The 14,829-nt window shown below is 38.6% G+C and overlaps 2 protein-coding genes and 1 long non-coding RNA gene across 6 annotated transcripts; 1 reads left to right on the forward strand and 2 right to left on the reverse strand.

The window, feature by feature from the left end:
• Nucleotides 1-414: 414 nt before the first annotated feature.
• Nucleotides 415-7,977, reverse strand: gabpb2a (GA binding protein transcription factor subunit beta 2a). Of its 3 annotated transcripts, none has more exons than XM_042012070.1 (8): nt 7,875-7,977; nt 5,173-5,280; nt 4,802-4,969; nt 3,477-3,671; nt 2,807-2,975; nt 2,228-2,404; nt 2,035-2,153; nt 415-1,515 (listed from the first exon to the last, which is right to left on the reverse strand). In XM_042012070.1, the coding sequence occupies exons 2-8, from the start codon at nt 5,278-5,280 to the stop codon at nt 1,168-1,170; spliced, it is 1,284 nt and encodes a 427-aa protein (XP_041868004.1). In that variant the 5' UTR covers nt 7,875-7,977; the 3' UTR covers nt 415-1,167. The 3 variants fall into 3 exon arrangements, with proteins under 3 accessions (XP_041868004.1, XP_041868003.1, XP_041868005.1); XM_042012069.1 differs by lacking the exon at nt 7,875-7,977 and adding an exon at nt 7,132-7,350; XM_042012071.1 differs by lacking the exon at nt 7,875-7,977 and adding an exon at nt 7,013-7,036.
• LOC121656876 lies at nt 6,794-9,870 on the forward strand. 2 transcript variants are annotated; one of them, XR_006013486.1, is made up of 2 exons: nt 6,794-7,140; nt 9,301-9,870. It is a non-coding gene; the product is annotated as an uncharacterized LOC121656876 (long non-coding RNA). The 2 variants fall into 2 exon arrangements; XR_006013485.1 differs by having other exon boundaries at nt 9,304-9,870.
• Nucleotides 9,871-9,965: 95 nt separating this feature from the next.
• mllt11 (MLLT11 transcription factor 7 cofactor) lies at nt 9,966-12,333 on the reverse strand. The gene is made up of 3 exons (XM_042012072.1): nt 12,197-12,333; nt 10,986-11,161; nt 9,966-10,870 (listed from the first exon to the last, which is right to left on the reverse strand). The coding sequence occupies exons 2-3, from the start codon at nt 11,148-11,150 to the stop codon at nt 10,778-10,780; spliced, it is 258 nt and encodes an 85-aa protein (XP_041868006.1). The 5' UTR covers nt 11,151-11,161; nt 12,197-12,333; the 3' UTR covers nt 9,966-10,777.
• Between the last annotated feature and the right edge of the window lie 2,496 nt (nt 12,334-14,829).

Below are 14,829 nucleotides of genomic sequence, written 5' to 3' on the forward strand. Positions count from 1 at the left end.
GCTGTGTCCCTGAAATGATTCCTCATGCTTATGAAGGAATTCCAACGAGGCCTTTTAGCTTAAAATTAGAATAACTATCGAGAAACCAATGAGAAGCGCTGCTTTGTTGTTAAGTGATTATATGCCTACATGATTTGCTGCACTTGAAAAAGCCCTGAAACAAGTCATATGCAACATCAGGACAAAATGTGAAACAAGTTGGAAAGACTCCCAAAAAATGACAAGAGTCTTTCAAAAAAATGACCAAAAAATACAAATTGTCCCTGTTTTTCCAGCACCTATCTGTGGCCGTGTTTTCTGCCCTGCTTCACTATTACAGGGAAGGAAAATAGTGTCAGAGAGGAAAAAAAAATAGTTAAAAAGCCATTAGATAAATTCTTGATTCTGGGATTAATTAAATGAAACGGCATAGAAAAAAGTGAATATCATTTAATCCAAAAGGGCTCAAACAGATAACACAGGGACAAACAATGACATCCAAAATATAAAGAGGGAACATTGTTATTAAGGATAAACTAAAACCTAAACTCCAGCTGTATATCATTTACTCTACGTGAAGCACCCGTCCTCAGTATTATGGTCTTTACTTTATAACCTCTCATTCTAATTCAATCAGGAAGCAAAGTTCTGGGTATAAACAACATTCAAGGAATAAAAATGGCTGCTTAGACCGTGAAGCCTTTTTCCCAACACGGTTGTTTAAGATTACTTTGAGTAAAGGCTCCATCTTCTCCTAAGTTCACTCATCTTTTCCTTTCTACTTGGAAACAGTTTCCATTTTGCTGCAATCCCACTTGATGAGGGATTTAGGAATAAGAAACAAGCAGAAACTCAAAACTGTGAATGATTGAAGTTCTCCATCCTTCATTCCTTCCATATCCTCCTGATCTGTTCATAGCAAATCATACAGGGACTCAAAATCGCACAGAACTGTACTTTCATTAGTCCTCTACCAGTCCATCATTAATCTTTTTAGAGAAGCCATTTTGTCTCTCTTCTCCTAATAGTTGGTATCAAACATTTGAGGGGGATTCAAAACGGTGCCATGAGTCAGCTCCAACCCCTGTCTCAAGTCAAATGTATGAGTCTAATCAACCATTTCCTGCTATGAGTGTGTCATTGGTGTGTCTCCCCCTCCTCACCCTTCTCCTCGTCCTGCTCGTTCTGTTACGAGCTGACCTGTGTCGCATCTCCCCCCGTCTCCACCAGTGTCACCTGCCCCTCTTCTCCCTCCATGATGATGCCCCCCTCCTGCAGCACCACCATCTCTCCCTCTTCTTCCACCACACCGGCAGCCCCCTCCTCTTCATCTTCCCCTCCCACCACCTCGTCAGGACTGGCAGCGTTGGCGGCAGTGCTGCCGGCGCTGTTGGCGTTGGTGCTGATGGCCTGACTTTGGGCCATGGCCTCCAGCTTGATGCGGTACTCCTCGGCTTCCTGCTCCTTGCGCAGCAGCTGCTGTCGGTACTCCTGAGCCTTCCTGTTGGCTTCCTGTAGTTGTCTCTGCAACAGCTCCTGACGAGCGAAAGAAGAAACGGAGGCAGAAGAGGAGGAAGTCATCCCATCCATGAGAAGTTTAATTAGAGCTGAGATACTAAATTATTTGAGTTTATCATCAAAAAGAAAAGTAATTACAACTATTTAGATAAAAACCTGATGACTTCTTACAGTTGTCCATAATTTAAATGTATGACAACTATGGTGATTAGATGTGGAAATTTCCTTCATTTTTTGGGTTAATAAACTAGGAAATCTCCTCAACGTGCAGACAAAAAGTTGCTTGATTTATAAGAGATAATTGATTTACGGAAAATGAAAGTAACAATTAGCACCTTCCCTATTTTCAACGGCTTATAAAAATAACATCAGAAAACTTCAGATGTGGTTTTACAGACTGAAAACCACATTATAGTGTTTTGAAATCTGTTCATATTTTTAATTTGCAGATTTCAAAGTTAAATTTATTCTTTCAAATCTTGAATTTAAAGTAAAAAAAAACCTAATATCCAGCACGAATAAACAGGTTTCACTTACCGTTTCTCCTGTTTCACTGTGGTTGTTGGTTACCTCCAGCTTCCTCTTCCTAGAGGGGGGAGGCTGAGGTTCCTCTGTCACCACCTCCTCCGTTACCGTGTTGGCGGGCACTGCCAGCACTAAAAATAAACAAAATGATAATCAGCAACAAAACAACCTTAGGATGACTTACAGTCATTGCAGCGCGCCGTACTCTGCTGTCCGTGCTGCATTGTGACAAAGAACGGCTGTGCCATCCCTCCGGTGGTCTGCAGGTTGCCATGCTGGTCCGTTACTATGGTGATGACTCTCTGCCCCCCCTCGTTGACGACAGCAGCGTGCTGAATGTTAGAATCCAGAGCGCTGGCCGCCATCGCTTCCTCTGAATCTCCTGAAGTACAAACACAAAAATTAAACAGGATATACTGTGGAGGGGTGGAGATTTCATGGTTCCATTATTGTTTTTAATGCCCCTTTAGACCCATCACATTAGAATAAAATGTTTGAAATAAAGCAAACAAAGAAAAAGTCACAAAACGTTTTATCCAGTGTTTTATCCATTTCAACTGTTCAAGATAAGTTTGGTCTTCCAGCGCATTTTACTCATAACTGTTTCACTTTAAACATGAGTACCACCACCCTCTGTTCACATTACTTTACCCAGTTTTCTCACTCCATAACATTTAATATGCACCCAAGCTACTTTTTCTTTACATCTGAAAAGTTTATTACAAATTCTCTACACTATTATATATAGGGCAGTGAAATAAGAGGTTTGTGTGTATGTTCTCACCTGCACTGGCTTTGTTGAGGAGCTCAGCCAAATTTACCACCCCTCCCTGGATGGCAGGTATCCCTTGGATGATAAACTGTGGCTGGTTGGTGGTGCTGCTTGTTTCCACGTTCATGCTCACTTGGTTCATAGTCACCTGGTTCATGTTGACCTGGTTCTGCATCCCCTCCTGCACACATAAGTTAGACACACACATTTTTAAAATTACCATGACCAAGCTCTTTAACAAATCCTGTTTGCTTTAACCTCTATTTAGACCTAATAATAATAATAATAATGTTCTTCTGTGTTTGATAATAATAATACAAAAAAAAACTCATCACATACAGATAACTGACAAAACAAATACTGAGCTGCATCATGAGATAATGTACACATTTAACAAACAAATCGGAGTAATAATGGTTTATTTTAACATTTTTGTGTCCTTATTTGGTTTTCCACAGTAAAGACAGGAAATTCAGGGTATCGTGTCCACACATATACAAGCTGTGTCTCATAAGAGACACATTGGATAAATAAGGTTACTCTTTAATTTACATTGGCAATAAAATCATAAAGGATATTATATACCAGAAGGGAAGGCAGCTGGATTTTTTAAAAATTCCTCTAGATGATGTAAGAGCGCACAGCACGTGACTGACTGGACGTTTTTGTGTTTTTGTCTCACCTGCAGCAGCAGCACCAGCTCTGTGTTCTGGATGTCGACTGCAATGTCAAACGGTGTCTTGTCAAATTTACTGAGCGCGTGCACATCTGCCCCATGTTTGATGAGGGTCTCTGCCACGCTGTGATGTCCGTGCTGTGCTGCCCAGTGAAGAGCCGTCATCTTCAGCATGTCTTTGGCGTTAATATCTGCTCCGCTCTGAAAGACGTTTTTTCAAACCACATGAGAGACCTGCAGATACTGATGGATTCCCTGACCAGATATTCTGATTATGGACTTGTTTTCCAGTTAATCATTACCATTAATGCATTTTCCATTAACACATTAACTAATTTGTTTCAGGCCCTTCAGAAACAAGTAGAATTGGCATGTTAGGACAACAACATAAGGAAAGAAGTGTTGACAGAAACATATCAAATGCCAACAAATAATCTCCTAAACCTGTGGTTTATGGAAACCTTTGAGGCCTGAACACATCCTGAAGACCAGACTGTTTTTTTGTTTTGCTGCTACAAACTCACAGCAGCGAAAGAGCAGTTACCAATCAATGACTAACTATTTGTTGTAAAAACAGATTAGAAAAATATAGACCGATGAAGCAGAAATGGGGTTATATAATGAAAAAACACCACCAGTAGATGACTGTTACTGTATAATGCATCTGTGTTACAGGTGTTCTTTATCTCCACCTTTACTGGCTGCACAAATTAAAATGTGCACTTCTTTGGGTCTAAGAAAGCAAAACCAAAAAGCTTTCTCTAGTCTGGCTCTGCTGACTTAATTAACTCTGGTGCTGTAACTTGTTGAGTTGTTGTCAGTCTGGTTTAACAAGCTGATGTAGGACGATAATGTTTAGGAGCAGTACAACTGGCAAATATGCGTCCAACAACATTAGCACTGAAGTGTTGCTGTATACTCTCAGTGACAATGTTTGCGTGGAAAAGATAATGCAACTTTATTTGTGCACAGTAGTTCCAGCTGTAAATGAGTCTCTGCATCTTTTTAGCTTAGAAGACTATTTCAAATAAAACCAACAAGACTGAGCTCTGCTTTGAGGATGTTCTTTAAATTCCATTTAAACAGCTGCAGGTTGTTCACCGTTGCAAAGTTTATTCTATGTGTCTGATCTCATTTCTACTTGAAAATTGTGCAGCTGCTGTTGGATTCTTTTGTCACAACAACTTTAAGTCATTATTTACATGTTATTCAAGTTAAAGTTTACCAATCTTGTTTATGAATCTGGTCTTCAAATTCATTCTGTGCTCATTAGATGCCTTAAGGCTCTGGAAAGGCCTGACTATCAGTGAAGGAAACAGCACAGGACCTACCCTGACAAGCAGCTCTACGATGACTGTGTGACCCTCGGCGGCAGCCATATGTAGTGGGGTCCTGTCCACTTTGGTGCGGGCGTCCCTGCTGACGCCAGCCCTCAGCAAGACGTCTGCCGTAGAGTAATGGCCGTGCTGGGCCGCCAGGTGGAGAGGGGACGTCCCCAACTGTGGGTCGTATGGGTAAAACACGTGACGTCACTGCAGCAAATAAACTATGACAACATCAGTAGCTTCAAATGTTTAAAGGATGTGAAACTATTCCAGAAGAAAACTAATCCTTGAATTGTTTCAAAAAGCTCAAACTCAACAATAATATGCAACATAGTCTAATGAAATCCACTGTGAGGCGTTCAAGGCCTGCCTCTTACCCAGTCGGTGGTGAATGGTGCTCCATTAGCCATCAGGTTTCGGACTTCATCATCCTGACCTTTCCGAGCTGCCTCCAGCAGCCTCTTCCCCAAGTCCACCAGCGACATCTGACAGATAAAAACAGGTGATCAGTTTTGAATATTAAGCAACATTCATACTCTGAATTATTTTCCTGCGTCTGACACACAAATAAACTTCTGTGTGGAATATAAAAACTGGCTCATTTCACACTTATAAACAATCCACATGCATGTCTTTTCTAATATCACCTCCTCTTCTGAGATCTCTAACATACCCAACGTGAACTTTTGTACCTGTTCTACTAGTTTTTGAAAAAAAAAAAAAAAAAAAAAAAAAATGATTAATTAATGCTTACACTAGGTCTTTAACTAGAACAGTTAAACAGCTTTAAAACCCCAAAATGTGAGGATTTAATTCTGTTCTTTGTTCCACAAGAATAAACTATCAAATATCTTGCAATCTTTTGTTGATGTCAATGAAAACTTCGGCATTTTGTGACATTTTTTTTTATCTAGTTTTTCAAATGTAAATTGGTTTTCCCCTTTCTCCTGTGAGATAAAAACTGCACAAAACTATTTCAGTTCTTTAATAAGCACATTGAAATGGAAAAATTTAGACAGATTGTAGTATTTTAACGCATTACTCTGATCAGTATGACTGATTATTGATTTATCATATATAAAGAACATGACAAATAACACCACTGTTTCAAATGTAGTAAAAACCATTTCAAATTGCAACCCAAAATGTTGCTGTCAGATAAGAAAATTGTTTAAAAGTGTGTGAAATTAAACATAAAAAACAGGTTAAAACACGTCTCTCTAAAGATCTGCCAAGTTTCTGTTTTTCTGAACTATTTTTTTTCTGTATACAAATAAAAAATAACTACATTTTTGTTTCAGTGATTATACACATACAATCTGGTACTTTTGCAAGTACGCAAGAAAGATTTAAGAAGTTTCTGTAAAACCATATAAATTACACTACAAATAACAGCTAGCCCCATCCTCACCACTAATTTACTTTAACTGTGCTCGTTTTCTAAAGCTAACTACTATGTGTCCATTTTCGGACATGGCTCCGCCTATCAATATCCAACAAAAATCTAAGGGGTTTCTGAAAAAGTTATTACTTTTTGCACATTTTACTGCGGAAGGGCAACGTAAAACGCACAAATGCTACTGTCTAAGAGCTAAGTTGACATCGAATTAAGATTTATTTTAAACCTGCGAAAACAACACCGCTGGTGTCCGATATTGGGTTTAGGCCACTGTTGGGTTCCAGTTTTGGGCGCTAACAATGAAAACATCTAAAAGATTTAGCTACACAAAAATAACATCATATACAAAAACGGAAACTATGGTTCTGAAGAGAAATTGGCCTAACGTGACTGAGCTATTTGGGTATGATCGGAGCATTTTGGTTTTCTTTAGTAGGAAAACTGTACGAAGCCACGTCCGATAATAGAATCTGAAATGGCACCAGCTTTTGCAATTGCGAAACAGCGGAGAAGGACGAAGCATTTCTCTGTGCGGCCGAGGAGCCATTTTACGCGCCTTCATGGACAGAAAAGAGTCCGCCATGTGCCACGTACTCCCTTGTCCCCTCTCAAAGCTATTATTTACCATGTTCACCGTGTAAATACACTTGTGCCATCACTACATTTACAGTAGCACAGACAGGAAACTGTTTGATATTAAGTTGTTGGTTTTCCGGGGGAAGTCACACAGAAATTTCCTATTTTACACACGGAGAAAAAAACTACTTCCACATCCGGTTAAGTTGCATTCTGTAAGCGTGCGCCATCAAACCGCTCACCGGAGACCCAACTGATTATATTCTTTAACCTTTGTCCTTTTTTTGCTGATCTTTTACAATGTAAATGCTAGGAAAATACCGGTCTTCTCCTTCCACAGGACGGCAGAGAGGCTACTTACCGTATCCAGGTTTGTAAGGGGCCAGCCAGGCTGTTCCTCTTAGCTAATGTTAGCACGCTAGCCAGCTAAACAGAACACTCCCCTGTGTGAGAAGGGCTAATGCACTTTTATCGCTCCGCCACACCCAGAAAGAGCTGGTGATGTGCAGACTTTATTTCAAAATGCGCAAAGCATCGTCATAAGGCGCCACTACAGTCTACCGGGCTCCTCGGGACTTGTTTACTGCAGAAAGTTGGCAAGAGGCGGCCGCTACTCGACCGGATGTTATGGATTTGGCGTTCAGAGTAAACGTTGGGTGAATTGCTTAGCCTCTGATATTTATTTGTTTTTACGAGCGGGTTCGTTTTTCAACAGCTTAATACCTTACAGGAAATCTGGAGAATTATAGTTTATATAGATATGACTTTAAAATTACATTTTGGTGACTGAATTTGAAATAAATATGCGCATTTGCCAAGTTTTGTTTAAAAGGTCAATATAATTGAATAAAATGCACTGGATATTCAGTAAACAAATCTTTTAACTTGCTATGGTTAACATTAATTTTCGATTTATTGCTGTACATGTTATGTCTAAATGAAAAATTAAAATAGTTCATTCACAGTCGGAACTGCATGTATTTTATGCTGAAAGTTTTGTCAGGAAGTGCGGGCTTTTCTAACAGCATTTTACCAGCTGGTTGTGTTAGCAGTTAGCCTGCTTGCATGCAGATAGTTAGCTGGTTAGATTGGCGCAAGCTTTACCTTCCTTCTTGGTAAATCGTGCAATTATTCGTGTCCTGGTGCGAGTCTATTTGTAACAAGTGTTCACCCACCGAGAACGCTTTTAAAATGTCTTCATGTTTGTGTTTTATCTGGTACAAATATGGCGGTCTCGCGACACCGGAGGTGGAAGCCAGGCAGTGCGTTTAACCTCCCCGTGGGCGGGCATTGCTAGACAACGTTGGGGAAAAATGGAATGTGCAGATTTTCGAAAACCACCAAGAAACGGTGCATTCCCACCAGTCCAGACTGTTTTCCACTACAATGAATTGGGATCTCGACATTAACACCCAGATCTGTTAGTGTTCTATTATGTTCTCTTAAACACAGCTGCAAGTTATATAACCATGAGATTATATTCAACACTATAGAAAATACCTCTTTCTTTTCATTTAAATCTGACTCGCTTTCTCTCCACACACACACACACACACACACACACACACATATGTATATATACATATATATAATATACACTTTGGTCAGAATTTTTGGCTAACGAGTAGCTGTTACAAGTTTGTGTTCTGTAATGTTCTAAGTCCAGATTTATAAGATTAAATAATGTTTTCAATAACTTGTTAAATTTAGCATTATAATCTATATGACTTAAACGTTTTTTTTTCTTTAAAATTTAAAGGATTATGTAAAAGTGGAATGTCAATAAAATAGTTAAAAAAATTCCAGAATGATTCAGTAAAATTTAGTAGAAATTATTTTAACCACAAACTGTTAAATTTATATTATTAGAAACCAGATTATCCATTTATCATGAACATGCAATATTTTATATGTGTGTGTACACACACAACTCTAGAAAATATTAAGAGATAACTGCACATTTTTCAGAAATCAGCATCTTGACATGACAGTCGTTCTCTTCCAATGTCTTTTGAATTTCAACACAAGAACACAGATTTCTACCTAAAAAGGTACTGATGAGGTGGTCTCTTTAAGAACTTCATAAGAAGTCAAGAACAAGATAAAAAAAAGCAGATATTGGGAACAATAAAGATACAGTCTGATGGAGGTTGAAAACGACTCCACTGACCAGGATGACGTCACCTAATTCAAATGTCACTCAGGAACCGTAGACATCAAGTGACCATCAAGACCCTGGCAAATGGCAGGGGTCAAAACAGGCTCCTAAAGGCAGGGTTCAAGTCTTGTAAAGCTAGAAAAACAGCCCATTATCAGTGAGAAGCAAAAACAAAAAAAAAAAACGCTGAAGTTTATAAAAGACCTCAAGGGCCATAGACGACTGGTGTAAAGTCTCCTCTAATGAGTCTTAATTTCCTGCTCAGCAAGGCTGGAGTCTTTGCAAGTTACACATGAATCAAGCTGTACAAAGTTACCCTGGAAGAAAACTTGCTGCTGTCTGTTCCCCAATGACAATGTTGTTTCTTTCCAGCAGGACAAAGCTCTATATCGCACAGCTGGGCCAGTCAAGGTGTGGTTGGAGGACCACCAGATCAAGACCTTGTCATGGTCAGCCAAATCTCCAGACCTAAACCCCACTGAAAACCTCTGGATCAAGAGGAAGATGAAAGGTCAGAAACCATCCAAAAAAGCAGAGCTGCTTGAATTCTTGTGCAAGGAATGGCATAAAGTCATTTTCTACAAATAAATGCTCTAATACAGTAAATGCTCTAAGACAATATTTGTATTTTGAATTTATTTCTAAGTTTATCGAATAAAACAAAATTTTATTCCGTTTTTTTAAAGGAGAAATAAAATGTCTTCCAAAAGCTCCACAATTTATTGCCAAGAAGCATTGTTATAAATAATCAGCTAAACACATTTTTCTTTATTCTTTGCTGTTTAATATGTGCATTTCCTAGACGACCAAAGCATACCTGAACTAAACTTAAAATGTCATGTTGATTATTTCTTCTTTTTCATTTTACAGTTTACAGTGGTGTCTTATTTCTAACTATGTAAATAAACTTTTTGACTTGCTATAATAAAAACATCTTCAATATTGTCTTTTTGATTCATTTAAATCTAACAGTTTTCAGGTGATTTTGCTTTTCTACAAGACTGATTTCTGATGAAAAATGACAAGTTACTCAGATGAAAAAGAAAAAAGGGACATAATGTTTTATTGTTTGCAGGCAGGTGTTCAGCCTACTCTGACAGGACAAAATAAGCTGAAGTTCCAATAACTATAGCACAGCAGCAGAAATAAATAAAGGAAACATGTTAAGGAAGCTCCAAATAAAAGAACAAAAAGGCACAGGTAGAAAAAAAGATGGTGCTTTTAACATTTAAACTCATCATTAAATAAAAAACATTTAAGGCTTTGCTTTACACATACATACAGTTGCCTGTAGAGACATGAAAGCAGCAGTTTTTAGGAAACTTTTCCTTTTTTCCTGCCTGTAAAAACTCCCAAGATTAGTTAATATTCAGTCAGATAGTGAGGTCATAATTTTGTCTTCCATGATGCGATTAACCCTCTAAATTTTATTTTGGCTTGGCACATACATTCTTGGCTAAACGTGATCGTAAAGCAGTGCAATGTTTGTATTCTGTCATACGAATAGGATTCAAATATCCACTGATCAGAACGAGATCAGGTTTAAAGCAGCAAATAAATGAAGCTGAACAAACTGAAGGATGCATCAATAAAACAGGTGAACTGCATCAGGGTCGGTTCAATCCCTAATCTGATTTCATCCCACCTCTTTATTTTAGATGAAGGACAATACTTTTTTTTATGTCTGAAAAAAAAAAAACAAGTTAAAGAACACTGATCCAGAGTCAGAGGTCAAGTGAAATTCATCAGTCCAGTTGTGTTGGACTGATCTGGGGTCAGAGGTTAAGTGATGTTCGACCAGTTGGGGTCAGCATATGTGGAGCAGGTCTGGGGTCACGTTTTGCTGGGTTCAGAGCAGCAGGTTGAGGTCAGCCAGCAGAGCATCCACGTCAGCAATTGGAGCTCTCCAGTAGTTAAAGGAAGAGAATTCAGAAAGCTCACCCTGCAAGAGCAAAGATAGTTGTACTGACAGAACCAAAAGCAATAATCCACAACACAACTAAATAAACATTCATTTAAGTCATCACTTAATGAACTCAAAGTGCCAAAGATTTCACCTTCTCATCCTCATTCCAGAGCTGGGGTGTCTTGTCTTTTGCTTTGCTGCTGCTGATGGGCTGGCCGTCAGTCAAACCCATGTCCTCCAGCTCGGACAGGTCGAGGGCCGGGATTGGCTGCCTCCAGAAGAGGAAGGAGTCATACTGACTGTTTGATTTCTCCATTATGTCGGAGTCTGAAATTAAAAAGAGTAATCCAAACATCAAGAATACAAGTGGGAAGATGCAGACTGCAACTAAACACAGCTGGAGAAAGTGGAGAAGATATATATATATATATATATATATATATATATATATATATATATATATTTGCATCAATACAATGTTGTAGTTACATTTGTACTACTATTTGCATTTGTACAAATGTAGCCATTATTTACAGTGGACATTTTATATTTAACGTTTTTGGTTCACTTTAATATTTTAACAAAATTCTGTATAACTGGATTAAATCTGTTGAAGCCCTTTAGCAGATTCAGTTTCTGAGCTCTGTGAGGCTGAAATATGAGCTGACAATTAGGGGGAAATTTATCTGGGTCGGTTTTGAGGCTGTTGATTAGAATGACGAGTTCATGGTTTGTTGAAACCTCACAGAGACAGTACTTCTTTCTCAGGGTTGTTGTTCCGTATAACGGACCAGACACGTCCGGCCATGCAATTTATGTGGGGCTGATGCAGATTTTTTTTCACCCCCGACCCTAGAACAGAAAGCGGGTCATCGTGTCAGCAGACTGGAATAAACCTGCCACCAAACCCCATTCATATTTCTGGCCATTTTATTTTGGGCCGTTCTTATTCTGGGAAACGGATCCCGAAGCTTCCACAGATTAGGACCAAAGGAAAACCAGTGACCAGGATGGCGACTCATAACAAAAGGGTGTGTTAAACAATGTGTCGCTAATTGTGTTGTAGCGATTGATTATGCTTTTTGCGGCAGAAGCGTATCAGCCTGTTTAGGCGTTGGCCGCAGCTCAGGCTTATAATAAAACCGACGCGAGACACGAGACAAATTCAAGCTACAAATTTTAAATAAAATAAAGTATGTTCAAGCTTTCATTGATAAACTTAATATTTAGTAAATATTAAAATATATATATTATCTAATTTCCAGCCGGCTGCACCATTTACAGGCTTTATAAGAAATATTTTAAATCACAAAGAAACAGCGAAGGATGATGAAGCAGGTTTTACCTGGTTATCTAACCTACCTGATTGTTTCCGGTGTGGAAATAAAAGAGGTTTTTTTTGTGATTATCCTGCTTGTTTAGCTGGTTATTATATTGCCGGTGGATCAGATGGTGTTGCTGCCGCAAGTTAAATGAGCGCAACGACTGCGTCAAATCCCCAAAATGGGTTATTACCAGTACTTCCGGTTACAGATTTCAAAAGACACGACTGCCCCGTGTTTCTTTCCTGTTTATGATAACGTTACCATTTTATGAAGGGTTTCTTCAAACTCATCACAACATATTCATTGATTAATCCGCCCCCTTTTTTTGTCAGTTTGTGCTAAATTTTTGTTAGAATTTAATTTTGCATTCCTGAAGGGACACAGCCACATTTTAGGGGCATCCCAACATGACACCCCTCTGACTATGCCCTTGGGGAGGAAAAAGCAGAGTAACTTACCCAGAGAGAATGTGCAAACTCTGCACAGAAAGACCTCAGCAAGACACAATCCGAGAAGCCTCTTGTAAGAGCAATGGCACTAACCATCACACCACCTATCAGCCACATCACTTCAGTTTTTCTTAATTAAAGTGTATTATCGCCATGTTATTGTCATCTAACATGTTAAATTTAAAAAATTGCACAAAAATTTTATTTAAAATAAGTTTACAAAAGGGCAAGTAAACATGCAGGGGAATTTCAAAAAGTAGTCAAATACTCAGTAACACTTAAAATATAATTTATTTTACACATTTTTGTGTGACTGACAGTTTTACGCCAGTAGAAATTTAGGCTCTTATTGTTCAAATGTATTTTTAACATCTTACATATAATGATAATATTTCAGATAATGTGAAATTTGTTTTTCTACAAAAGCAGATTATGAGATACGTTTTAAATCAATATACCTTTTTGCACTTTATTTTAAAGAGGTGGATTTTTCCGGTTTATTTTGTTAATCAAAGAAACTTGACTATGACATGCACTGACAAACACAGACCCGAATCTTATGTGTTGTTTTGGATTTTAAAGAAAAACATTTTCTACAAAATTATAACATAATCCTCATCCCCACATTATTATCACACAACACACCATTAAATAACACAAGTAAAAGAAATGTCTAAACAATTATTAGAACCAACTGTAGTTTGTGCATGTGGTTTTAACACATTTGTGACTTCAAGTTTGGCTTGCTGCAATTATTTATTGTTGGGCTGTAGAAATGCTCTGAAAAGTCTCCAGTTGATCCAGAATGTTCTGATAGGGATCACATTACTCCAGTTTTAGCTTCTTGACTACCTGTATTAAGATTTCTTACATGGCAGTACCCTCAAAACAGACATGGACTCATGGACTTATGAATTATGTTTAATTGACGAAGTGGCTTGAAGACAGGTAAGTGATGACTGACTGGGAAAAAAAAGAGAAACGCTCCTCATCCAGGCTCTGCTTTATTGGATCCAGCCTCGAAGAGAAAAGCTTTCAGTGAAAGTGTATCCAGGACAGACAAATGTTTTCTTCATTTCAATGCTTCATTGCAGGCTATAATGGTCAAAATAGCATCTATTTGCTGTGTATAGTCACATTTTGTAAAGCTGACCCTGTTCTGTGTTTACTCTGTCGACAGGGGGAGCTGTTTGGCTGAACAGAAACATAAAGAGGGAGGGAAAAAGAAAAAAAAGAAGGATGGATTTCCTTGTTGGAGCCACACCTCAGAGAGAGAGTGAGAGAGAGACAGACAGAGAGACACTGTCAGAGAGCTGCAGCTGGTTCATGATCGCAGTGTACAGTTTTTCAGCCGCCCTGATAGTCTGCCGCCCTTTCGTTTCTGGTGAGTCTGCCTTCTTTTTCTTATTAAAACTGATCTGTGCAGGATTACCTCATGTAAGATTACAGAATAAACAATAAAATGCTTTAAAATGTGAAACATTAATATGTCAGCTGTAGGAACCAGCTCAAGTGCCTTCCTTCAAGTGTAGTTGGATTAGTAAATAATTAATTTACAGTGTTCAGGACTCAGTTCAGACATGTTTAATGATGGGACATTATTGACTAATGATTAACTAAAAAATTGGGTATTTTAAAATAGTTTTAGATATCCGTATGTCCATAAACTTTTATCCCAAAACAGCAAAGATTAACACACATGGAGGTGCAAATGAACAGAGGGGAGCTAAGGGACTTTAGGAGTGCCTGTGAATGGTTTTAACCGGTGTTACAGGTTACACTGTTTCCTGTGACCCCCGTCCTTCTGCTTTAGTCTTCACATCCATCGCTGAAGTCGTTTTTCCCTCCAGGACAAGACTGTGTTCAAGGAACAGAAGACCACATTTATTTCCTAATCAGGTCACAGAATCTTACAGGTCACAGGATGCAGTGTAACATCAGAACATCTGGGAAACACTCTTTGCTGTCTTTACTTTGTATAGTTTAGTGGTTTAGATTTCATCCGTGTATGTAACAGAATTGTGTCGTAATAGGAAGTTTGTTCCATATGAAAGACACTGATAAATGTTAACTTCAAGATCTGGTTAGTGTAGTTCAGCATAATGGACAGAAGTAGGAGGCACTGCTAGGCTAGGTCTGCAAAACCTGGAAAGATTAGTAAATGTGCACCTAAATGCAACTCTACCCAATACTACCAGTGTGTACCAACCTGCTTCAAACT

This window comes from Melanotaenia boesemani, chromosome 17, assembly GCF_017639745.1.
Source record: "Melanotaenia boesemani isolate fMelBoe1 chromosome 17, fMelBoe1.pri, whole genome shotgun sequence".
NCBI classification, from domain to species: domain Eukaryota; kingdom Metazoa; phylum Chordata; class Actinopteri; order Atheriniformes; family Melanotaeniidae; genus Melanotaenia; species Melanotaenia boesemani.

What these genes read in the sequence shown, in the direction of transcription:
- gabpb2a (XM_042012070.1), bottom strand. Translation starts at nt 5,280, where the DNA reads ATGTCGCTGGTGGACTTGGGGAAGAGGCTGCTGGAGGCAGCTCGGAAA. An exon ending in TCGTAGAGCTGCTTGTCAGG is followed by an intron (nt 3,672 to 4,801) that starts GTAGGTCCTGTG and finishes AACGTCTTTCAG; the next exon opens with AGCGGAGCAGATATTAACGC. An exon ending in ACAGTGAAACAGGAGAAACG is followed by an intron (nt 1,516 to 2,034) that starts GTAAGTGAAACC and finishes TTCGCTCGTCAG; the next exon opens with GAGCTGTTGCAGAGACAACT.
- mllt11 (XM_042012072.1), bottom strand. Translation starts at nt 11,150, where the DNA reads ATGGAGAAATCAAACAGTCAGTATGACTCCTTCCTCTTCTGGAGGCAG. An exon ending in TCTGGAATGAGGATGAGAAG is followed by an intron (nt 10,871 to 10,985) that starts GTGAAATCTTTG and finishes TTGCTCTTGCAG; the next exon opens with GGTGAGCTTTCTGAATTCTC.